The sequence below is a fragment of the Triturus cristatus genome, chromosome 11 (genome assembly GCF_964204655.1).
Source record: "Triturus cristatus chromosome 11, aTriCri1.1, whole genome shotgun sequence".
Classification (NCBI taxonomy): Eukaryota; Metazoa; Chordata; class Amphibia; order Caudata; family Salamandridae; genus Triturus; species Triturus cristatus.
This window is the reverse complement of record NC_140594.1, coordinates 168,203,746-168,229,705: the sequence shown is the minus strand read 5'-3', so window position 1 is coordinate 168,229,705 and position 25,960 is coordinate 168,203,746. Positions and strand designations below refer to the sequence as shown.

General features: G+C 48.3%; 1 protein-coding gene across 2 annotated transcripts in view; it reads right to left on the bottom strand.

Moving 5' to 3' along the window:
- Nucleotides 1-25,960, bottom strand: part of CAMKK2 (calcium/calmodulin dependent protein kinase kinase 2) — a 378,393-nt gene that overhangs the window by 5,604 nt on the left and 346,829 nt on the right. For both annotated transcript variants that reach the window (XM_085636376.1, XM_085636375.1), the window contains exons 14-15: nt 20,029-20,157; nt 9,426-9,526 (exon numbers count right to left, since the gene is read on the bottom strand). In XM_085636376.1, coding sequence (XP_085492502.1) covers nt 9,426-9,526; nt 20,029-20,157 — 230 coding nt within the window. The remainder of the gene's footprint in view (nt 1-9,425; nt 9,527-20,028; nt 20,158-25,960) is intronic.

Sequence of the window (25,960 nt, the reverse complement as noted above, 5' to 3'; positions counted from 1 at the left end):
TCTTCAGGGTGTAATTAGATCATATGTCAAGGGTTCTTACGATGTTCAGTGCAGTCCTAGATGAGGGCGGTCTTTATAAATTCAAAAGGTAGAAAAAATCTGTCGACTATTCTAGAGACGGGTAGCAGTTGGCCTGTCCGTATCTGAGTTGTAGGCAGGATGTTTTTGTGCAGAAAGGAATACCTTTCTGCACAAAAACAATCCTCAAAGGCATATTCCTCTTTCTATATGTGCTTCAGAATGCAGCACACATAGAAAGGAAAAAACAAGGAGAACAAAAGATATTTCTCCTCTTTATGCACCCCTGGGAAGGGCAAAGAATTTTCAAGCATTCCCAGGTCTACCACTATAATCGTAAATCCCGGAAGGTGCCAAAATCCATGTAAAGATGCATGGGAATCCCCATGCTCCACCGAAGGAACCCCTCCCTGGAGCAAAGTAACGCAAGGCAGCGATTTGGGCTGCCTTGCGTTACTCAAGATTTAACAAGCCATGCAGGGCTAAGCAAGGTGGCCTTGCGTGGCTTGATAAACATGACTTTAGTGTTGCGTTGTTCTTGCCCCCATTGCGTGGCGCAAGGGTGGTGCAAAATTATGATTAAAAAAAATGTGTCTGTGTTTTAAACAACACAAACAGTTCACTCAATCAGTGTTTGTTAAACGTGAATACGCACCTGTAAGGGCCTCAAAGCGCTGGAGGGGTGAGGGGCTGCAGGTCCTGATGGGCGCTGAGGTTCAGTCGGAGAGCCTGGTTTTGAGATCCTTCCTGAATTGGGACAGCGATGGGGATAGCCTGAGGTGGAGAGGCAGGGTGTTTCAGGTTTTGGCGGTGAGGTAGGAGGAGGATCTTCCTCCGTTCCTGGTTTTGCTGATCTAAGGGATGGTGGCAAGGGCGAGTTTAGCAGAGTGGAGGTGTCTGTTGGGTATGTGGACTGAGAGGCGGTGGTTTATGTATGCTGGTCTGGCTTCATGGAGGGCTTTGTGGGCGTGGAGCTTGAACGTGGCTCTTTTGTTGAATGGGAGCCAGTGGAGTTCTTGCAGGTGTTCGGAGATGTGGCTGTGGCAGGGGATGTTGAGGACCAGTCTGGCTGTGGCGTTCTGAACGTTCTGTAGTTTCTTGAGGAGTGTCTGGGTGACGCCTGCGTAGAGTGCGTTGCTGCAGTCGAGTCTGCTGCTGATGAGTGCATGGGTGACTGTCTTTCTGGCCTCAGTGAGGATCCATCTGAAGGTCTTTCAAAGCAGGTGAAGAGTGTGGAAGCATGATGAGAAGACAGCGTTGATCTGGTGGTTCATCGTGCATGAGAAGTCCAGTATGATGCCGAGGTTTGTGCGTGGTCAATGGGTGTGGGGGGGATTCCTAACACGCCAGGCCATCAGGAGTCTTCTTAAGCGGAGGTGTTGGGCCCCAGGATGAGGACTTCATCTTCACCGGGTTAAGCTTGAGGCAGCTGTCTCTCATCCAGGTAGCGATGGCCTTCATCCCGTTGTTAAAGTTGTTTCTGGTGATTGTGGGCTAGTTGGTGAGGGAGAGGATCAGCTGGTTGTTGTTGGCATAGGAGACGATGTTGAGTCCGTGGTTCCTGACTATGGCTGCAAGCGAGGACATGTAGACGTTAAAGAGGGTGGGATTCAGGGAGGAGCCCTGGGGAACTCCGCAGCCGATCTCCGTGGGTTCTGAGAAGAACGGTGGTAGTCTGACTTGCTGTGTTCTACCGGTGAGGAAAGAACGGATTCAGTCCAGTGCTTTGTCGCGGATCCCGATGTCGTGGAGCCTCGTGCTTAGGTTGTGGTGTGAGATGGTGTTGGTGGCAGCCAAGGGGTCCAGGAGGATGAGGGCTGCTGTTTCTCCCTGGTCGAGGAGGGAGTGGATGTCATCGGTGGCGGCAAGGAGGACGGTCTCTGTGCTGTAGTTGCTTCTGAATCCGGATTGAGGGGAATCCAGGACGTGGTTGGGTGTTGATGGCCTTCTTGATGACCTTGACTGGGAAGGGGAGCGGGGAGATGGGTCAGAAATTCTTGAGATCTGTCGGGTCAGCGGACGGTTTCTTCAGGAGGGGCGTTGATCTCGACGTGTTTCCAGTTGTCAGGGAAGGTGGCAGTCTCGATGGAGCAGTTGATGTTGCGGCGTAATTCGAGGGTGATGGAGGTGGCGGCTATGTAGAAGATGAGGTGCGGGCAATGGTCCGGGGGGGGGCTCTAGAGTAAATGCTCTTCATGGTCTTGAGAGTGTCATCTGTGGTGAGCGGGGTCCAGTTGAGCAGGATCTGTTGGGGGCGTCGGCAACGCATGTGGTGGTGTCAGGAGTGATAGGTGGGTCTTGGGTGTCGAAGCTGTCATAGATCTGCTTGATCTTGTGGTGGAAGTAGGTGTAGAATTTGTTTCAGAGTGGTCTCGCTGCTGGGTTTGGCAAACTTTTTGACGATGGCGAAGAGTTCTTTGCTGTTGTGTGCATTGGTTCTGTCTTGGAGGGCCGTTTTATTTGTAGTTTTGAGGAGGTGGTGTGCAGTGACGGAGGCTTTGAGGTCTGCGTGGGCTACCGGGTTTTTGTTGTTCCTCCATCTCTTCTAGAGCAATCTACTGGTGCATCTGGAGTCGTGGAGGGCAGCAGTGAACCAACTGGTTTTCTTGGAGTGTTGCTTGCCGGGCGCTTTTTTGTGGGGCGACAGCGCATTGGAGCAGTTGGAGATCCATCGGTGGAGGTTATGTGCTGTGGTATTGGAGTCTGTGGATGTCGACGGTGTGATTGTGCTGAGGGTGGCGCTGAGATATTCTTCGGTGACCTTTTTCAAGTTATAGCGAGGGCGGTGGGTGCAGTGGGCCTGAGCTGAGGTTTGTCCAGGTTTCCGTGAGGAAGGCGAAGTCGGGGGAGACAGAGTCGAGGAGGTGCCAGATTTCACGTGGCGTGTTTGTGGAGGGAGCGCTTGTTGAGGAGGATGCAGCGGAGCCAGTCGAGTGCGCTGCGGGTCAGTCACGCGGCGGGAGGAGCTGGAATGCAGAGGCTGGTGAGGGTGCATCTGTTGTTTCAGCAGGAGAAAGATCCTTGGGTGTCTTTTGGCACCCAAGGTGGCAGGCGGTGTGTCATTTGATGAGGGCGAGGAGGGTGCTGGCGTCGTATCGGTAGAAGATCCAAGAACCAGGGTCTGTGGCGCTTGGCGCGATCCAGGTGCGGACGGCGCAGATGGGTTTGCCTTTGGCGTGCCAGTATTGTGCCCGCTGCGCGTGACCGCACAGCAGTTGCCATTAAATTGTGTGAGGGGTGGACAGCTGGGAGGCGGGAAACGCGGAGCTGAAAGGGGGCGGGCCACAGGGTAGAGCAGCAGTAGGGGCACGGCACAAAAGAGGCTGAAAAAGTATGCAAAAAGGGAGGGGGGGGGGGGGAATCAAAAAGTTAAAAAAAGAATGCAAAGAAGGCAGAGGGAAAAAGAGAGGAGAAAGCAGCACAGCAGAAGAGCAAAGATGCTCCCTACTAGCCCACCCAGGATGAGGCGCAGGCAGTAACCTGCGGGGGGAGGAGGGCCTCAAACACCAACCAGCAAGGGTCAGTGGATCTGCAAGGGGCAGGAGGAGCTGCGCTCGGAGGGAAGCAGTTCACTGACCAGGTTGGAATATAAACAACATTCGCTAAAGATGCTATTACAATGCTGCAATGTTATTTAATTAAACACTTATAAATAATTTATTACAAATATTCTTCAAAAATATAGCCTATTCCATAGTTTATTGTAATATAAGTAATCTTGTTTAAAAAATACTTTTATACAATTTTATTTTTAATTGTAAGCCTAATATTGCTTTTTTTTAATATCAATTTATATTTTAAGTATTTTATATATGTTATAATAATTTATCAATGTAATCTTAAAATGTATGCACATATTTAGAAATTAACCCACTGTGACAGTCCATCGTGGATTTCAGAAGGAGCATGCTTTCCGTTGTTTGGACAATATTTTAACACCACACTGCCATCTATTGGCACTCAGACCTAATAACTTCTTAGCCATTATTAATTCTGCTGACTTTAATTCACATTACTTTAATTATAATAACTCGATAAGAAGTCCATAAAAGGAATTCTGTTTTCTAACTCAAATGGTAACAAAACATTTTAAAAAGAACGTCTGAAAATGTTACGTTACTACGGGTCACATAAACATACATCTGTGCAGATATTTAAACATAATAATCAAATGGATAGAATGCAGGATAAACCGGAGACCTGGAATATAGCTAAGGCTTCCAAGTGCTGTAGTCCAGAATGTGTCCCTCAAGAAGCCAATTCAGCTGCTTCATGAGTAATTGTTGAAGGCCTCACAGCCCATGTTACAAATAGAAACAAGTGTAACAAGCAGACATTGCAAAGTTTGATAACATAAGTGATCATGCCACACGAGATTTAAGAAATCAGCCACAGACATTCTTTTTAGTGACAGGAACACAAGCCCCATGCTATCCTTCCCGGCATGCAGCCCCAGAGAGAAAGGGGGCCTTGTTGTTCCGAGAAAATTCATCTTGATGTGCAATAATGTGTGATTCACTTTATGAGAAACTCAATGCATTTGGAATCATACATTTCCGAAAGCATGAAACCCTTGGACAGTTGCCTTGGAAACCAGTTTGTTTCATTCTGTCAAGGCGGAGGAATGTTCTTCTGAATCCCTCCCTTTTGGGCCATCAAATGTTCTTGCACACAAATGGAGAAAATATTGAGTGCATCCCTCAGTTAGGAGCCATCGAACAATATTACTTCCCGTGGCAGCCTGGGAGAAAAAGTATGCCGCCGAGGCGCGGGAAGACGCCTGCAGACACTTATGGATCTACTGCGTAAGAAAGTGAGACAAAGAAAGGACATCAATTGATGAATGAATGTGTGTGAGGCTGCCATGGCTGGGCTATCCCATGGGACAACCTTTGGTTGATGCAATGCAGGCAAAGGCAGGTATTCTCCGGATCACTCTGCGACAATTTGTTGCGTTGCACTTGAAGTACTGGCGAAGTTCAATGCCGGGGCTACCACGTCTTGTATTTGGCAATGCACTGCGCCTCACTCTACACGGACTGCAGAATGGAGCTGGGGCCACCGACTGTCTAAACAATTGCACACTATGTCCTGAAACAGGAAAGGAAGGCAACTGATATAACCCTCTACAAGGGCGTCCAACAAAGGTCCAAGAGGCAGATCTGAGCTTTTTTTCTGCATATTCACATCAGACAAATGGATCTAAATTGAACTCCCTTATGAAGTCAGTTATCCTGGAAATATGGCAAGAATCTGGAGTCCAAGAGATACGTTTGACAAGCCTGAACCAGACACAGCTTTGTCAACAACCCTGAAGTTAGCTAGTCAAAATAATGTTTTTGTCTGACAAATGTCAAATTTCTGGAAGTGTACAGATTGACTATTTGTTTATATCATTTCAAAATGTGGGTATAGACATTTGCTCTAGGCTACAGTGGACATCTTGCTTTAGGTCTTCTACAATAATTTGGTACCCGGAGGTCCTTGGTGTGTGTAGCGTCTTCTACACCTACTAAGTACAACAGTGGGTAAATCTCTATCTGCAGGGAATTATCCTATGGTTTATTGCATTTCTGTGGATAATTCTGTAATGGATCTACCAATGCCACAGCTTCCATCACTATGGATAATTCTCAGCCAGGAGAATATGGGCTCAACTGGTAATCAGCTGAATGCTGTCCGCAAAGAGAAAGTCTGATGCGGATTGATGATGACTATTTGAAGACAGACAAGAGGCTGCAGGGTGGTCCAAATGCAGCAAAATTACAATTTCAGGAAAACAGAAAATGTCTTCCAGAGCATCAGCCCAGCCACTTTGTTATCAGAGGCGATAACTTGTGTGCAAGTAAGTTGTCTTTGTTCGGCAAGTGCTTTATTAAAGGCTGATGTGATGACGTGATATTGTTAGGCTCCACTTATGTAAAAAGAGATGCTATTTCCAGGTCACTTCACTCAGTCTGTTTGGTTGCTTACAAAGGGAGGTACCTGCCACTGCCGTAGGCAATTAATGGCCTTCTCCCCCCCAAATTACTTGACTGTAATGTTATCTGCTGGTCTGGGGCAGCGTGTCACTGGAATCTGTCTCCTTTGGTTCATCTCCTTTTTTAATCATCATCAATTGGTAGTCAGGTAATGAGCATTAATTTCCAAGCTGGCAAAGATTGTTGTTTTAGCATGGTGGCTATTACATTGTGTACATTTACTGCATTTTTGTCTTGTGATGGAGGCAGGACAATGATCCTTGGTCTCTGAGAATATTAATAGTAATAAAAACATTTCTAAAGCACACAGCTACCTCAAGCAGAGGTTTCCCGGTGCTACACAGACTACAGCAGCGGCCACACAGCTGACACGTATTATCCCTGCTTGAAAAGCCACGTTTTTAAGGCCTTCCTGAACTCGGATTCCGAATCAAGTTGCTGCAACAATGCTGGTAAAGAGTTCCACAATCTTGTGGTCCTTACCGAAAATAATCTACCCCTTGACGCGTCTTAGCGTAACGTGGGACGCACAATAGGCGCTGGGGGTTAGATCTTAGCATCCGTTCCTGTTGATATGGCCCGAGCCGACACTCAAGGTAGTCTGGGCCTTTATCATCCCTTGCTCGAAAAGCAAAGATCAATGCCTTGAATTCAATTCTCCTGACTACTGGGAGCCAATGTAAGTGTCTCAGATGGGGGGAGGATATGTGCTGCCGGAAAGGGACCCGGCGAATCAGCCTAGCTGCGGTGTTTTGAATCATCTGCAATCTATGCATCAGGTAAGAAGGTAGTCCCAGATACAAGCTGTTGGCATAGTCCATCTGGGAAGTAACTAACACATGAATGAACTATTATCCTGCGGCTCTCCTCCGGGAACAGATAGAGAAATTTCCTAATGTAACGTAGCCTCCCAAAGCAAGTTGATGAGATCTGACGTACTTGGGCAGAAAAGGATAAATCCGTATCCCACTTAATGCCAAGGGTTTTGGCTGACTCTTTTGGAATTGGCGGAGGTCCCATCTCAGTGGGCCATCAGAGGCAGGCTGCGGGAGGGGGAAGTTGACCAAACAGCAGCACCCAGTCTTATCGGCATTTCATTTCAAGCAGTTATTATTAATCTGGTTAGAGATGTTTGACAGACATTCCTTGAAATTATGAAAGGCATCAGCGGAGTGTTCTTCAAAAGAGAACACCAGCCGGGTATCGCCAGCGTAGGAGACCATTTTCACCCCACCTGCTACGATGAGCCTTGACGAAGATGCCAAGTATATAGTAAAAAGCAGCCGACACAGAGCACTGAGGCACTCTGCACACTAAAGGTTTTTGTGTAGAATGAAAAGGGCGCAGGAGCACCTGTTGTGCGCAAACCTTAAGATACGATTGGATCCATACGAGAGGCGTTCCTCAAATGCCGGTCTAATAAAGTCTTTCCAGCAAGATTGAGCGTGAGACTGTCGAATGTTGCCGATAGTTCTAACAATACTAGCATAGCGGATGCACCACTATCGACAGTCATCCTCATCGACTCTGCCACTTCAATCAATGCTGTCTCTGTACTATATCCAGTACGAAAGCCTGATTGAGTGTCATGTAGGAAGCCATTAGTCTCGATGAAATCCACTAGCTGTCGCTGGGCTAGCTTCTCCAGCATCCTAGCCGGTGCCGGGAGAAGTGAGATTGGTTGAAAATTACTTAGCACCGCTGGATCAGCGTTAGGCTTCTTCAATAGCGGAAGTGAGAAAGCCTGCTTCAAAGAGGCTGGAAAAATGCCCTCAATCAGTGACGAATTCCAAATCAAGTTCAACACTGGGTTTAACAAGGTGGCCCAGGATCTAAAGAACTGAGGGGGGCATGGATCTCCGGAAGAACCTGACTTGCATCTTTGCAGTTCAGCTAAAGATTCCTCTGTTGTGATAGGACGAAACTTAGTGAATGAGCTTGAGGTGGTAGCAATACTAAAGTGTTGTGTAGTCACTTCTTTCGCCCCTTGCTGGAAATAAGGAATTTTGAATTTTTTCCTCAAAGAAGTCTGACAGGCTTGTACTAAGGGCAGGAAAAAAGTGAATAGACCCTTCCGATACAGCCGGGTTGGTGAAAGGCCTGACAATCTTAAATATTTCTTTGGCCTAGTTTTCTGAACTCTCAATGTGGTGGATCAAGTAAACTCTCCTTGCCCTCCGCATAGACTTGCTTTTTCAGAGTCTCCTTATAGGTGACCTTTGCAGAGGAATTACGCTTTCCTCCAACATCGCTCTCATTTTTACATCTACTCTTTTTCATTTTTCATTTGTCTAAGGACCAGGGAGTGGGTGGTGCGATTCTCACGGTGGTGACTGATCCAAGTGGTGCCACTGTATCAAGAGTCGTTGTGATCCACGAGTTGAGGCCGGAGGCATCTCTTTCGGGGTCCTACGACAACTGTAGCTTTGTAGCCTGTAAGGTTAACCCCAATATCTCTATATTTATCTTTTTCCAGTTTCTCCTCAACTGACTTTGCCTACCACTAGGCGATTGCTTGGACTTCACGAGAAAGAAACTATACCAGCTTTCCTAGCATGGCAGCCATCTATTACTGTTTTAACTTACTGCATTTCTGCTGTACACTAGATGTAGGGTCTTGATTTCTGGATTATGAGACTGGCAACCTCGGCTAGTTGCAGGATTTGTATGGCCTTTTGTCAGCCACTTCCTCAGATATTGGGCCACATTTGATGCTTTAAAGGGCAATCTTCCAGTGCTGCCCTAGGCGATTATCTACAAACTCTTTGTGTTAGATCTGGATATTGGAGAAACACAAATTCTTTTCTAACTTGGCAGCCATCTTGGGACTCATTTGAAACCAACCGCGTTTCTTAGAGTTGACTGCATGCCATGTTTTTATTTTACTACTGATGTATTTGTTTTCTTTGGTAATGTTAACATTATCTGAAATTTCCAGATGCACAGACAAGTCATCTTTTACAGAGAAAGCACCACCAGGCAAAGTGTTTTGAAGATTTAGAACACAGTAGAATCATCTGTCCATCCCTCTTTAATCCGAAGCTTCTCTTGCATTGAATCACACATTCTGGCACACGCACCCGAAAATACCGAGTTGCATACAATCGAAATGCAAGCATGAGGCATCTCCAGATCAATGATGGTTTACCTTTGACTGCTATGACTGATGCAATATTTCACATTTCCTGACTTGTTTTTTCTAGAATTACGGAGGGAAATGACGTGAGAATGCACAAAAAACATTGAAATGACTGAGCATATTTGGTCAAAATAAAAAACGTAAATTATTGGAAGATCTGATTCATTGGGAGAAAGCAGGAGGCATAATCCAAAAAATCAATTTTCATTCTAACATCAACTAAATCTTTAATTTGCATTTTATGCTGACTTTTAGTTTCACTCAGTATTAGCGGTGTGCACACTTACATGGAGTAATTTCCATGGACCGACAAAGACCTTTCCTCTTTCTTACTTCCATCAAATGGGTTTCCAAAAGATCGCTTTCGGAGCATCGTCTTCACCAAAATCTAAAGAGAAATGGACATGCAATAAAGGTTAATGAAAGCTATGTGTATTATAATATTTTTTTCCATAATGGAAAGCTGTGGATGGCTTTCGGAAGGCCCTGGGCTCTACTGTCAACAATTACATATTTCAAACTCTTTCATCGAGTGTTAGCGGAAGCTCAATGAGTTGTAACCTCACCGAGATCAGTCTTCACAACAAATGTTCCACTGAGTGACTATCTATTGAACTGTCTTGTTTTCCAATCTCCTCACAGCACATTACTGCCTACATCTAATCTCTATCCGGATCCAGACTTTACCCATCTAGGGCAGGAGTGTCAGTTAATGGTAAAAGTAAAACTGCGTAATGCAAAATGACGTAAGCTAAAATGGAAGAGTTGGATAAAGATCTCACACCAGACATTCAACAACTTCTTAGATCTGCTTTTTAAAGTAAAAAAAGGGAATTTTTAACTTTCAGCAAATAATTTCTACTCGTTTAGATTGCTAAATTACATACCTAAAGAAAATATCTGTTGCAGACTGAAAATATTTCTAAAAGATATAGAAGCCATCCTTTAAAAGAGAGACTAACCCAATGGCGTAGCTGGATGGGGGGGATGGGGGGGGAGGGCAGCACTGTTTTTGGGAACAGCAGAGGTGAGCAAGTCGTGTCTGTCGACTACCACCATCCTCCCACCCCGAGAGCAAGTCGTCGATCGGACGGCAATCTCCCTCTGCTATTAATTGCACCGGGCGACAAACGTAGGGTCCGCCCCAGGTGGCAGTAGGTCTAGCTACGTCACTGGGCCAACTCCTTCTCCTATCCCGTACTGTGGGATGTGATGGTTGTGGTGAGAATAGATGGTTGTAAATCACGATAACACATACATTTGAACATGACAGTGTATGGGGAGCAGTTAAATCATGTTTTGTGTTTGCCTAGTCCTTGCGATGCGAGGGCATTGCAAACATGATGTCTCAGCATTTGCACTGAATGTCAATCCACTAAAAAGTAACAGAAATACCATTCCACACCCTGTGATCATTGATGATGTCACAGGGTTCACTCGTCGCCCATCTTTGTCCTTGAGCCCTCAAAAGCTTCCCATTGGCTTCTAAAATGGCACGTGGGAAGTGAAGGTGCCTGCATTGTCTGTTCCTGGCGTTGCACTCATAACACCTGAGAACAGGGGCAGCAAGCACAGTTCCAGGTGTCCAAAGGGCAGGTTTGGGGTAGCATCTGTTAATGGGATTGCCTCCTGGCCAGTATTTTACAGATATGGCCAAAGCCATTACAAATGCTTGGTAAATCCACATAAGTCAGTATTTTTCCACTTTACATATAATCTTAAAATAGTAAGTGCAAGAATAAATCAAAAGCATTTCTAAGCTGTATGAGCAATTCCTGTTTGAATATTAAATTTGATGCAGAACTGCCATGTCAAAAAGGAATACAAAGGAATTACACAAATCCTCGTTCACATACTCGCTCCAAGCCTTTCCAGCATCTCAAAACATAAAAAAAATGGCCAGTACATTTATTTGAAACAGGTGGCCACTCTAGCTGCCGCCCCAGGCTACATCTAATTGACAGCGATGAGCGTGCATTCAGTATCTGTCTTTAACAGCATGGGTGGATAATGGCACAAGCACCCTGGACACTCGCCTGCGGTATCAGAAGATCAAGTGCCCTGACTTATCCTAAGATGTAATTCAAGTCTTGAGTACACTTTGATGGGGTGCGTGTTAGTGCTAATCCCAGCATAGCTGCATGCCGGGGCCATGTCATCCATGCATCAGCCAGTACACTCTATTCACCCACCAGCACTTTCCATGGTGGGACTCTAAAAACCCCAAAATGCAGAATAAAAATCTGTGACTATCTGTATGTGGCCATCCTGATGTAGGGCAAGGTGGCGCTGATGCCCTTAATAGTGATGTTGGAAGCATACATTGTGTCATTAGACCCTACTAGTTGCACACTGTATTAAGACTGGATAGCCTCGGACTGCTTCCGCTTACTGGCTGCTTTGTTATCAATCGGTTTATTCATGTCACCCGCCTTCTCTTCCCTTACCCAAATAATGCTTTGAAATTACTATAATATGATAGTAAATGCTATACAAACATATTTAAAATAGATGTATTTATAAATATAGCAAAATAGAATACATTTTATCTAAGTGAAATTTACCTAAGTCCATCCCGCTCATTCAGTCTTTCACAGCCACAATATTCTACGTTCTGATCAAACCAGATTCGAATGTGTGTGTCATCGACATATATATAAAATAAGAGGTCATGTGGGGGGGGCGTGGCTAAGCAATCCACGATGGCGGTCCTGCTTTGCTGAGGATCCGCGTCTGGGCGCCTCTCGGAAGCCTTATGGAGCGTCTACATGGGTGCTAATCGGCGCAGGGGGCGTCGGAAGGTGGCTGCATCATAGTGTGATGCCGGCGGACGCCTGGGCGCATTCCTAGCCCTCAGAACGGGACTTTGTCCGGCTGCTGCCGCCAACACCGCAGCCCGAGACCCAAGATGGCGTCGGAGCTCTTCTCAATGGAACGGGAGACGGTGTGAGGGAAGATGGTGAGACCAGCGGCGCATCCTGCCTTGTCTGCACTGACACCCGGAGGGTGTAAACTGGGAACGGACCCACAAAGAGCGACACGGAACATCATGAGGCGGAGGGGCTTCGCCGCCCCGGGCACACCCGCCATCTTAGACGCACTGAACCCGCCGTGAGCCGGAGGTGGACCCCGATTTAGCCCTCGTACACCCCAGGTACCCCTTGTGATTGGCTCTGGAGGGGGCTGGGGGAGCGCCGGCCTCCGGTGGGGGCGGCGGGACCTGGAGGCCCTTCAACCTGCCCGACCAGAACCCGCCTGACCTTAACATGGCCGCCCAAGTGACACCGGATCCTTCCCAGCGCAGCCGGTGAGGCCTTGATCCCCGTGACCGCCGAGGCGCCGGCCTCTCAGGTGATACCCGAGGGAGTTGCTGTGCCCGCTGCGGGCCGCCTGGGACCCACCCTGGTACCCCGGGGGGTCCTGAAGCCTGACGGGGCCCGGCGGGGCCGACGAGGACACCCAAGGTGCTGGACACTGTGGAATGCACTGAGGAGAACGCGGGTGGCGACAGCTTTGAGGGGGGGCGTCGTGGCCCGGGCCCCCCCGCCGCCCGCGTCGGGACCCAGACACCGATATACTGGGGGACTTCGGTGGCCTTGCCTTGGCTGTGGGCCCTGAGAGAGGGTTTGGCCTATGCGGAGGCCGCGAGGTCGGCTCTCGAGTCCCCCCTCGATCTCGGGGACGCCGCAGGTGATCTCCCGTAGCTTCGGCTGCCAACGGAGTCTCCGTGGGGGTGACCTGGTACTGGGAGCGCCCTGCTTGTGGTGTCTGGTGGCTGGCGTGGACGACTCCTGTGCCTTGTCCGCGGAGGGAGATCCAGTATACCGGCCCGGGCTGCTACTTCCCTGTGCGGCTCCACCCGGGGGACAACGCTGCTGCGCCTTCCGCGGATCCCTGGCGTCACTGAGGGCTCCTGCGACCTGGCCGACGACGCCGACCCCTCCATACCACATGGAATCAAGATGGGGAAGTCAAAACCCGCGCAGCATCAAGCGGTCCCGGAGACGGCCCCGGAGAACATGCCTCGGACCTCGACCTGGTCCCCCAACATGGTGCCCTCCACAGACCTATCAATCTCGGACAAGTTGGATAAGGTCCTCGCCGCCATTGAACTGTCCCGTCTGTCTATGGAAGAACGCCTTGGTACCCTGGCGACAGATGTCAACCTCCTCCGCGATGATCACCGTAAACTGGCGGACCGGGTGCGTACGGAGGAACAGACACTCGAGGAAATGCAGCCGATGCTAAAGGAGCAACAGAAGATGCTCCAGGGGGTCCTTACTCGCCTAGCCGCGGTGGAGGAACGCGCACAGGATTTGGAGGGCCGCTCACGACGCTGTAACATCCGAGTGCTGGGGCTGCCGGAGGGAATCGAAGGTGCCGACCCCATAGACTACATGGACACGTGGCTGAAGTCCTTTACCCCGCCATCAGACCGCACAACATTCTTTTCCATAGAGCGGGCTCACCGAGTGCCAGCTCAAAAGCCCCCGCCCGGCGTGGCTCCTCGACCATTCCTCGCCAAGTTCCTGCACTTCCGGGACCGGGATGCGGTGCTTCGGGCGGCGCGACTGGCAGCGCCGTTGCAAGTGGAAAACAACCACATCATGATCTTCCCGGATTATGCCCGAGCAGTACAACAGCAGAGATCTTCCTTCCTGGACGTAAAGCGGAGACTACGGGACAATAAGATCCAATATGCATTGCTCTTCCCGGCCCGCCTCAAGATCCTCTATAACGGGTCCTCCCTCTTCTTCACATCCGCGGAGGCCGCGCAAGACTGGACAGATCAGCATTGCCCGCGGGCACCCGCTCCTCATTCCCAAAGGGGCTCCCCTCTTAAAACTTTCCACGCCCCGGAAGCGGCCCAAGAAGCTCCGTAATATCGAGTCCAGACCAACGCTCGGCTCCCATGACTCGCCGGATCTCGAACAGATTATGCGAGAAAGATGGGAAGCTCTACAAGCAGTGATCAATCTGCGCACCACACAGCCCTCAGACTCTATAGATCGACCTCCGCACCTGTTCTCATCAGAGGGCGAAAACGACAGCGACGGCACCGTCTCTGGGGCAGACCAGGCGGCGCCCCCCCACGCCACTCCGCAAACTGCAGATGGTCTATTGGATGGACTGCCCTCTCCTACTTTGCCCTGAGGCAACTCAGGCACACAGACTACCACTTGGTATCCTTATCTGTAACGTACACCTAGCACCCATGATATCTCACTCACGGGGACTGACACCCTGCTCCTGACACGCACCGATCCTACTGCATGCCCACTCAGCGTGCGGCCCCGCACTCGCATATCGTCACCCCCTATCATATAGAGCAGTTCTCCCCCCCTCGTGTTACAGGAGGAAGTTTGGACACACCGTTTCCCAAACGATGAGTCCTATGTATTGGGACAGTGTCCCGCACCCCTACACGTTGTTTAAACCCCGGTTCGCATATGTCCCACCTCGCCATGGAGTTTCACACCACAGAATATCCGATCTTCCAGGCTTCCAGTCCGCCTGCCCCCCTCAGACACAGCGCATCCCTGAGGGTCCACTACACGATTTCTCTAATGGGCACCTCACCCAGCCCCCACACAGAATCGACCATTTATGGCACGACTGACGACCAATGCAGACATTAATGTACTCACACTCAACACACGTGGTCTACACACCCCACGTAAGCGCTACGCGATATACGCCTATGCGAAACGACAGAAAGCATCTATCCTCTACTTACAGGAAACCCACCTTAATTCAACCGAAGTCGGCAAACTACGAGTAAAATGGCGCGGACTCATCTGCGCCACGACCTACTCCTCGTTTGCCCGGGGGGCACTGATATGGATCCGCCCGGGAACCCCTTTTCGGGAACTTAGACGGGTGGTGGACGACGAAGGCAGATACGTCCTACTAGAGGGTCTTTTAGATGGGAGGGCTATCCTCTTAGGAAGCATATACGCCCCAAATGTCGATCAGGATAAATTCTGGGACCGATTCACAATCTCTCTGGCCCAATTTACGCATATACCCTGGCTACTAGGAGGGGACTACAACTGTATCCTGGACCCGAGACTGGACCGCTCGCACCCCCCACTCCCACATTCCCCCACCTACAGACAAATAGACCGATTTAAAGCATGGGTCGCACACTGGTCCCTCACAGACGCATGGAGGCTGCACCATCCTCAGGCCCGCATTTACTCTTTCCACTCCATTCCTCATAATCTGCGAGTCCGGCTTGACCGATTCTTATGCACCGCAGCGCTTCTCCCGCAAATATGTCACTCGGACTATCTGGGTAGAATCGTTTCTGACCATGATGCACACCTTCTCGGCCTCCAATGGCGACCCCGGCACCCCCCTGTCCCCACGTGGCGACTATCGCGGGACTGTCTCACAGACCAGACCTTCACACACGACCGCCAAAGTAGCATCCAAGACTACTTTACGCATAATACGGGGACCGCGTCGTCAACCCTGGTCGAATGGGATGGCTTCAAGGTGGTAGCCCGCGGAGAATGCATTCGGTACAGAACCGGGGTGAGACACACCTTGGAGCAAGCCCTAGAGAAGGCGGAGCAGCAACTGGCGGCGGCCACTAAGGCCGCAGATCAATCGGTGGCGACGGTAGCTCAGGTCGCCCACGCCAAATCAGAGTACCAGACGGCGTGCGTGGAACTCCGTCGTGACAACTTTCGGGCATATGCAACCCGAATGCACAGGGACCGTGACAAGACGGGCACACTCCTGGCATGGCTTGCTAAGCAAGATACTGAAGTCCGGCCTATCACCGCAATTATAAATCCCCAGGGCACCCTGGTGCAGTCTCAGGACGAGATCCTCCAGGCGTTCTATCAACATTACTCGGCAGTCTACATTGTTCCCTCATCTCTCGATCCCGGGGCCGTCGACCACTTCCTAGACCCTCTTCCCCTTCCCCGAATCTCCGCTGCAGACCGGAAGGGGTTGGACGCAAAGATAAAAACCACTGAGATTACAAGCGCGGCCCCTGGCCTTGACGGGCTCCCACTTGAATATTACGCCACTTTTGCTCCACTGCTGACCCCTCGTCTATCAGCAGTATTAGACTCGCCGCTTAGACTCGGCGAACTACCTGGCTCCATGAGAGCGTCGGTGATTGTGACATTCCCGAAACCTGACCGAGACCCTCAACTCCTAGCCTCCTATCGCCCCACCACACTACTCACAGCCGACTGCAAAATTCTAGGAAAAATTTTGGCGGACAGATACTCACAAATCATATGCCCGTTAGTACACCCGGACCAATGAGGTTTCGTTCCGGGAAGGAATACCTCTCATAATATCCGGCGCCTCTTTCACATCCAGGATCAGATTGGTGACCGATTTCCTCACGCGGCGTGTCTGATCTTGGACCTTGAAAAGGCGTTTGACACTCTAATGTGGCAATTCCTCTTTGCCGTCCTGGGACGGGCGGGCCTAGGCCCCACACTCATAGCCTACACTCGCTTGCTCTACACCAATCTTACGTCCCGGGTCCGCCTCGGTCGCTATATCTCCCCGGAATTCGCAATACACAGGGGCACGCGACAAGGGTGTCCCCTTTCGCCCCTATTATTTGCGCTCGCGGTAGAACCCTTGGCCATCCGGCTCCGTAGGGACGGGCAAGCCTGGGGTATCCCACTAGCGGATGTTACGCACTGCGTATCCATGTATGCGGACAATCTCCTCATTTATATACGGGATGTGACAGCGGATCTCACCATGCTCGAGACCGCCCTGACGGAGTTCGCGGAGGCCTCGGGCTTGAAAGTGAACTGGGACAAGTCGATGGTCTACCCCCTCCACCCGGGCGCCTCCTACCAGGAGGTCTGGATCGGTGACCGGAAACTGCATTGGGCGACGGAGGGCCCCCGATACCTCGGGATCCGATTATATCATTCCCCAGTCGACATTTTTTAGGGTAACCATCGTAGGGCACTAGCAGGGATACGATCCTCCATTGGGTTCTGGCGGAGCCTCCCGTTGGCCCCGATTGGCCGGGTAGCCCTGGCAAAGATGATACTGGTCCCGCGGCTTTTGTACTACTTCACCAATCTCCCAGTGATCCCACCCCGCTCCTTTTTCAAAGATTTAGATACACTCCTCAGCTCTCTAATATGGGGTCGGGGGCGGCACAGAATCGCGCTGGCCAAGCTAAAACTGCCCACGACGCAAGGGGGGCTCGGGGCGCCCTCATTCGAAGCCTACTTCCTGGCGTCGCAGCTCCAGTGGCTCTCATACTGGATGGCGGAGAGATACACACTCGAGACATGCACTGCCACAGGGTGTATGCCCATGCCCGAGTTGCGTCGCCTGCTTCTGCCGGGCTCCCGCCCCACAGGAGCCTACCCCCTGCAGGTAGACATCGCCCGGAAATGCGTTCAACGTATACACCGCATGGCACCGCGCTGCCCTCCATACACGCCATTACTACCACTAGTCGGCTGGCCCAGAAATGGAGGATTCTTCACCTCCGCCATGCTTCGGGAGTGGGCGGCTAGGGACATTGTTGAGGCAGAAATATTGTTTGACGAGGGACAGCTCCGGCCGTACCGGCAGCTCACGGAGGTCTACGATCTGCCCCCAGGCCAGTTCCTGCTTCACCGTCAACTCCTCAGCCACTTTCGACCGTATTCTGATCTTACATTGGGGGAGCCTCCCACACACCCAGTCCTCCACACAATTTTATGAATGGGGCTGGGTCGACACCTTATTACATGGTTGTACAAATCGATCAGGGACCTGACACCCCCACTACTGGTATCTCTCCGAGCCATTTGGGAGGAGGAAACAGGACGACCATTTCATGACAGCGAATGGGACAGGGCGATAGAATTCCCCAAAAAAGTATCCAGGAATGCCTGCTTTAAGAATATACAGTTTCACATCCTACATAGGGCCTACTTAACGCCAGCGCGCCTTCAACGCTTTTATCCCGACACTACCTTCCTTTGCCCTCGTTGTCAAGCGGGGCACGCAGCCTTTTTCCACATGTTCTGGACCTGCCCAGGCATTCAGAACTATTGGTCATCTATCCACTCGACACTTAGAGATCTTACCGGGCTGACCCATTTGACTACCTGGGAGGGGTGCGCGCTGGGTATACTGGGGCGGAGGAAGCGACACAAGGTGCCGATGCGCTTCGTCTTCCTAGCCCACCTACTGGCCAAACGCTGTATAGCCATGCACTGGTGGTCCCCTACTGGTCCTCCGATTGCAACATGGGTAGGGGCGGTTCTTAAATGGGCTGCAGCTGAGGAGGACGCAATACGGGAGGAGGAGGCCAAAGGTACCCGCAAAACCCCAATCTCTCTAGAATGGGCGCTCCTATTGCACCAATTCAGACAATCCCAGACCCCGGAAGCCCCGGTCACCGACATGCATACCCCCGACACCGTACCGCTTCATGCGGTGCGGGTTCCCACGGAGGGGGATCCCCCCCAGTGTCCCCCCACACCACCCTCGGGCCTGTTGGGTTCACCCCTGCTCACCTGGCGCACCCCACGGTTCCCCACACCGGATTGCGCACGCGCCCATCCCCCCCAGATGGGAGGCAGCTATACTGTTGAATAGGCAATGGCAGACTTAGGACATAGCCCTGGCCCAATCATTCAGAACTTCATGGCACTTCCCAGTTTGGTTCTCCCCCCCAGTTTTCTTTACGGGCAAAGATCTGCTACAGTACAGATCGCATCTACACGGAGCAAGACACATATGTGCTTTCTATATTGATAACGGTCTATTTTGCTACTCATGTACCATACTCATTTCCACGGAATGTGATGTATGTATGCTTATATTCATAAATGCCATTAAAAAGAATTTTCAAAAAAAATAAGAGGTCATGTGACAAAATTAGCTTCTTAAGTTAGATAAAAGCTATGTTAACTAGAATGGATGGAAAGGAAGAACCCAGCGGGACCCCCTAGAAAGAGAATACCAGTTACAAGTGATCGGTCAGGTAAGAAGCGAACCAGCGTGGATCTTTGCAGCAGAATCTGGAAAAATGCATTCTGTTAATACGGCTAGTGTGTTTGATGCTGTATACAGTGGCCTTCAGCTCATCCACTAGCAATGTGATGACTGATCAGGCTTAATATCATTTGGGGGTGTTTTTTTTTCGCTTTGTCATTTGATATCATATTATACAGCAGAACACTAAACACCATATTCTACCTAAGGTCCCAAAATACTTACAGCTGCCTTGAGGAGGTTGGGGCTGGACTAGAGTAGCAAGGGGGTGGTATCACATGCAGCAAGGAACCTTCCTTTTTATTACAAAGTTATGGAGGCTACCTATACCTGGTTAAAGTGAAATGCTTATGTCTAGTAACTATTAAACTAACAGTCACTCCCACATTCTCAATCAAAACAGCATTTAAACACATTGAGCCCGATTCACAAAAGTAAACAGACGCAAGTCTAACTTTACGACTTTCGGTATTCACAAAGGGCATTCACGAGTAGTAAACTTAGACTTTTGTTTTACTAAGACTAGACTTTTGGTCTCAGATAAACTTAAGACCAAAACTTAAGTTAAACTGAGACAAGAGTCTAACTTTGCTACTCGTAAATGCCCTTTGTGAATACCGAAAGTCATAAAGTTAGGCTTTCGTCTCACTTTACCTTTGTGAATCTGGCCCATTATGCATGGGACAAGGGTGGCTTGGAGTATTTGATTGTTGTATCTGAACATTTACTTTAATGTGCTCTTGAGCTCAGCTGATATGCTACTTTTAAAAGACCAACCCAAGGTGACAGAAAGAAGACCACACATACTCCTACAGCTCTATAAATACCTACCAATATATACCGTAACTCATGGTACCACACGGAATGACCAAACAGACGAAGCTTCCTGGTACTCACCACCGTGGCCAAGCTGGGAATATGCTTCACCGAGTTTTCTACCTCTTCCTCTGTCACTTCTACGAGGGTGCAGTTCTCGTCTTCACTCGGAAGTGGTTCGGCTCCATGTTTGCTTACCCAAGGATGCACCTTCACAAGATAACAAGAGAAGTATTAAACATTAACTTAAGAATAAGAGAAACAAAGAGGTCATCGTAGTGCAACTGGCCGGTGCAGAACATTTAGCACTAAAGGCAGCACAATACCTGAAAATGATGTATGCTGCTGTGCATCATTCGTGATATTCCTGCTAGCCGCTTACATAGGTGAGTTAATACTCCTGCTGATAATATGTGTAACTTGCATGTCAGGCTTCAAACACCATCAGAGTTACCTTAGCCTTTTCCCCATTTTTTAACTATATAACAAGAAATATTTTTTAGGCACACATTTAATTTAAAGCAGCTCAGATTAATTCTACAACTCCGGTATATATCCACCCAAAGGTATTCAGAATTATTTTATTGGCACAATCCAAGACTGTTTCACTACATATTCTAAAGGTAAGTTTGTTGTTTATAAGACGTCACAAATGTGTTGAAAGGAAGTGCCATTTCCTCGTAGCCTGCCCTCGGATAAATGCAATGCACACTTACTAGCCAGTTGTACAAAAATAACACTTTTAATAACTTCTCAAAGCAGTTTGATAATATGCCTATGTATCCTTGCATAATATAACTGAGGATCATGTTCAGTGCCCCAAAACTTTCAGGTCTAGTTTGCACTATATAAAAGTGTTTAAAAAAACTTCACTTCTCACGCAGTACGATAATAGGCCTATGTGTCCATGCGTAATGTAACTGAGGCTCATGTTAAGCGCCCAAAAACCTTCATTTCTAGTTTGCGCTATATAAAACTAAAAAAAAAATCTTCCACACTGAAGAACAGTAGATGTAGCACCCACGATAATGTGCTAAAAACGTATTAGGTTCCAAAGGCGAGACTGGTTGCATTGCAAATGCTTGTTTTATTGAATCTTCACCCACACTTTCTATTCCAAATCAAAAATTCCTCATGATTTTCCAAAGAAATGCACCGCAGGCAAATCTGCCCTTCTTTGAAGTGATAAATACAGAGTCGGAATGGTTAGACTGCAAGTTAAAATACATACCCCAATTCATAAAGAAGACCAAACAAGTGATAAAAAATGCATGCAATTGAATGATGTGTTCTGGTTGTGATGATATGTTCTGTTATGGTGTGTGTTGTGTGTTGCATACCGTAACTAGTAACAACACATGATACCTCTGTCACCATAAATCAAGGGGTCGATTTCTTAAAGTGGATTTTTATTTTCCACCTTGTACATGTAATATTGATGGGCTAAGTTTTATCTTTTTCATCAAGGTCTGTTCGGTGCTGTACAACTTTGAATCAGATTACAAAAAACATTTAGAAACACTTAACAATAAAAACCAAATCGACAATTGGACAATCATGTGCAACAACAATATTTACATGGAAAGACAAAGACAGTTTTAAGTGGTACTTTTTGAATAGTGGAATGTGAAATAATCAACAAGCAAAGGGAGTCCTACACATTTCATATAAGATACCGGGGACCTATTCTTTTAGTCCTCACAGACTAACAGTATTTGTTAAGTGCCAATAGGAGGAAGCCTCCAGACAGTAGGGAACAGGTTTATGACACTGTACTTGGGTGTCGGGCAAATGTTTTTTAAGGACTTGACGTCAATCTTGTTCCTTGGAGTTCTTAATACGGCTTGCCTCCTTTAGAAACCAACGCGTTTCGACCTTCTATGTGGCACTTGTTGTGGAAGGTCTTCATCAGGGTAAACACATGTTAGTGCAAAGGACTGGGTGTATCTAACGGAGAGAAATGAAATGGCCGTCTTATTGTTGTGGATACAGAAATGAGCTTTTTATTGGCTGATTACACGTGTATTGATGGGTTAGAAAGCATGGTTATCCGTACATACCGTTTGGGAAGTCCTATAGGAGTCCGGTGATTGGGTTTCTTTCGACTCCAAGGGTAGACGCTGTTTGGATGCAGCGAAAAAAAGGGGGGAAGGGAAAGGGTAGGGGGGGGCCTCCAAGCAATGGAGGTCGAGCACCCCAGTACCTGCGGGGAAAAGGGTGTATTTCTTAGAATATTGATTGAACGTGTGAGATGGCAGAGTGTGCTCAAGAGATTATCAAGCTTACGGTGATGTGAAACTGGTGTGTCTTCAACCGGTTCATGCTGTGCGAGTGGGGGCACGTGACTATACTGTGATGTATAGCGTTGATACTGTATTAAGTCAGAGGTGAGGCCGGTGATGGAAAAAGGTGTTTGACACGAGTGTGCTCTCACGTGGCGGGGGACCAGGGGGGCGAAAGAATGCGTGGTCTGAATCGCATCACCCACACCTCATGATCTGAGAGGAGGTTGCTCGCAGAAACGGAGCTCTTACCCCGGTGCTTGGAGTGCGCGTGCTACGTCAGAAACTTGACGCTCGGTTTAGTGACTGCTACAGGTCCGCTATGTGTGACTGGTAGGCGAGGAGATAGTTGTGCAAGATATGCGTTTGGTTTGCCGAGGAAAAAGCTCGCGGTATATTGGGGCGAGTTGACGAACTACCTCTGGTGACTGGTGCAGGGGGAGGGAGACACCCATGCAACGTGGGGGGCGGGTGCCTATTAGGTTGGCCCGATGGCGGATCTCTTACCAGCTTGTGCCGGGGTCAGGAGTTTTCCTTGGCTCCTACGAATCGGAGGCCTGAGAGTTATGGAGCAGAGTTTCACTTTCTCGCTAGCGTGGCAGTACAGCATGTAGCTCGGGGGCAGTCAGTCATCCCTCCAGAGTGTGGAGGAGTCTCCTGGCGCATAGAATTTGAAGGGGGTGTGTGCCGCGATGCTCCGGAAGTAGAATGTTAGTTCCGGGTCACACGTGAGTGGACTCGGACGGGGGCGTGTCTGTGTACATTCAATGACGTGCGCGTAGTGGAGCTGCCTACGCGTCGAAGCAACATGGTCGCGCCACGAAGACAGTGTAGTTGGAGGGCATTGCAGAATGTATACTGTGCCCTGCATGGATGAATTAAAAACCGAATCGGAGCGCCCTTGAGAGGGTCCGATTATTCCATTGTTCCCCACTTGCGGATGTGACCTGGTTGGTAATGAACCTGCTGCTAAGGTGAGTGCCCACCTAATGAATCGTGATCTGTGTTAGGATAGTCAAGACCTTTTGCGCTGTGAGCACAATTAAGGTATGCACGCGCTGACAGTGCCAGGGACCCAATTGATGTTTGCACGAGCTGGCAGTGCCAGTGGCACAAATCATACAAAGTGCTGTCAAATATTTATGGACATACGGGATCATCGCTTAATTATGGTGAGGGTTGTACAGAGGAATGACGTCTTTAATGTAAGAAGAGTGTGAATGAATCTGTATAGGTGTGTATCGGACAGTTTTATCAATGGTATGTCGTCCTGATATGAGCTGGCAGAGTATAGATGCCTGTACGGATGTGTACTAGGGAGGGGAGAAAGGGAAATTCAGAAGAGACAAATTCAAGACCAGTGTTGTAGTTCACTGGTTTCATTCAAGCCAATTTCGATTGTATTCAAATACATGATGGTCTTTGCCTCAAACTTAGAAAGGAGACTATCAACATTAGCTCCATATACCCGCTTTAGAACAGTCCATTTGATATCTTTGGGGCTATGTTGATATTCAATGCAATGTGTTACCATTGGTGCAGTTAGGATCTTGCACTTAATTCTGGAACGGTGTTGAGTCATTCTTGTTTTTATGGCTTGGGTTGTTTTGCCAATGTATGCCAGTGGGCAGGGGCACAAGGCGCAGTAGATCACGTTGTGGGTGTTACAGTTCGTGAATGGTTCGTGTTTTATGAATTTGTTCCCATATACAAAAAGGTCGCCTTCTATGGTACTTTGGCAAGATGTGCAGTTACCACACTTTCGGTGACCTTTGATCGGTGGTAGAGATAGCAGAGTTCGAATTGGATTTGTGTCGCATTTTTTTGACGTGTTGGCATGTACAAGTTTGTCCTTGAGGCTTCTGTTCTTCTTCAGTGCGAAGATTGGAGGGTTTCTTAATGGTTCTATCGATTTGACAGTTGTCCAATTTTTTCGGACTATTTTTTTCATTGCATTTGTGCGTCCTGAAAACGTAGTGACGCAGACCAGGGGTTTGTTGTTATCTCGTTCTTTTGATACCAGAAGGGTTTCCCTGGGAATGTACCACGCCCTCTTCATAGCCCTCTTCAACAATTTCTTTGGGTACTGTCTCTCAATCAGTTGTGTCATCAGTGTATTAGCGTTGTCAAAGTAGTCTTCTTTCTTCATGCAGTTACGTTTAATACGTAAAAACTGGCTGAAAGGCAGATTTTCACGTAAATTTCTCTGATGAAAACTGGAGAAGTGCAATGTGGTGTTTTTGTCGGTTTTCTTCTTGTATAGGGTTGTGTATAGTTGACCAGCCTCGTGTCGTATCAATAGATCTAAGAAGTTCATCTCCTCTTTGTTGTGGTTGACCGTAAACTGGATGTCTTTATTTCTATTGTTGATCCAGGTGACGAATTCCAAAAGTTGATCTAGTGCTCCTCGCCACAACATGAAGACATCATCAATATAACGGTACCACATTTTAATGTGGCCGTCATATGGGTTGTTGTTATAAACCCATCTGTCTTCGAACAAAGCCATAAACATTATGGCCATTTCAGGCGCGAAGGGACAACCCATTGCGGCTCCTTTGATTTGCAGGAATTGGATTCCATTGAAGTTGAAAAAGTTATATTTTAGACAAATTTCCGCCAGCTGTCGGATGAAAGAGGTAGGGACATTGTGTGGGCGTTCACGTTTGTCTAGGAAGAACTCAATAGCTTCTAGTCCTTGTTCCTGTGGGATGTTGGTATACAGACTAACGATATCCAATGTGACTAGATGCTCATCTTGTGCATCAAAGGGATGACCTTCCAATAGATTGATGGCTTGCGTCGTGTCCTTAATATAGCTCATTGTGTCTCTCACCAAGGGTTTTAGAAAAATATCTACATACTTAGCTGGTCTTTCGAGTATGGAATTAACTCCTGAAATTATTGGTCTTCCGGGAGGGTTTTCGATGTCTTTGTGAACTTTTGGGAGGACATAAAGGAGAGGTGTTCTCGGATTATCATTAATCAGGTATAGTGCTTCTTTTTTTGATAGCCAGCCCTCATCTTCTCCAATATTAACCAGGGAAATGAGTTTTTGTTTTATTAGATTCACAAGATCCTCATCCGAACGTTTGTAGTGTTCCTCTTGGTTTAATTGGCGTTCTACTTCCGTTTCATATTTTTCTCGGGGAAGAATGACAATGGCCCCGCCCTTGTCCGCAGGCTTGATAATGATTTCTTCATTTTTCATGAGTGTATCCAAGGCTGTTTTTTCATTTTTCGATAGGTTCCATTTAGTGTAGATCTTCTTTTGGTCTAAATCACTCAGATCTCTCATGACGTTTTTTTCAAAAGTGAGTTGTTCCACAGGCATCAATTCAGCCGCAGGAAAAAACGTTGAGGGATTTTTAAGTCCCGAGTAGTTGATGGTGGTTTCTTCTTCTTGATTGAGAAAGAAGATTTTCAAACGCATTTTCCGGAATAATTGTAGTATCTCCAACTTCATTTGGCCGATATCAGGTCTTACCGTGGGTATGAATGATAGGCCTTTCTGGAGTAATGTTGTTTCATCTTGTGACAGGGTGTAAGTTGATAGGTTGAAGATGGGATTCTTTTTTTCTACCATCTGTACACTCTCCTCCGTGTTGTAATCTCTCCTTGGTATTGTTGGGGAGGTGGAACTCGGTTGTACCATTGTGTGGATCTTGTTCTTCCGGCTGGGCGTCTCTGGCCTCTCCCTAAAAAAGGTCTCGGTTGGAAAAACTGGCGTG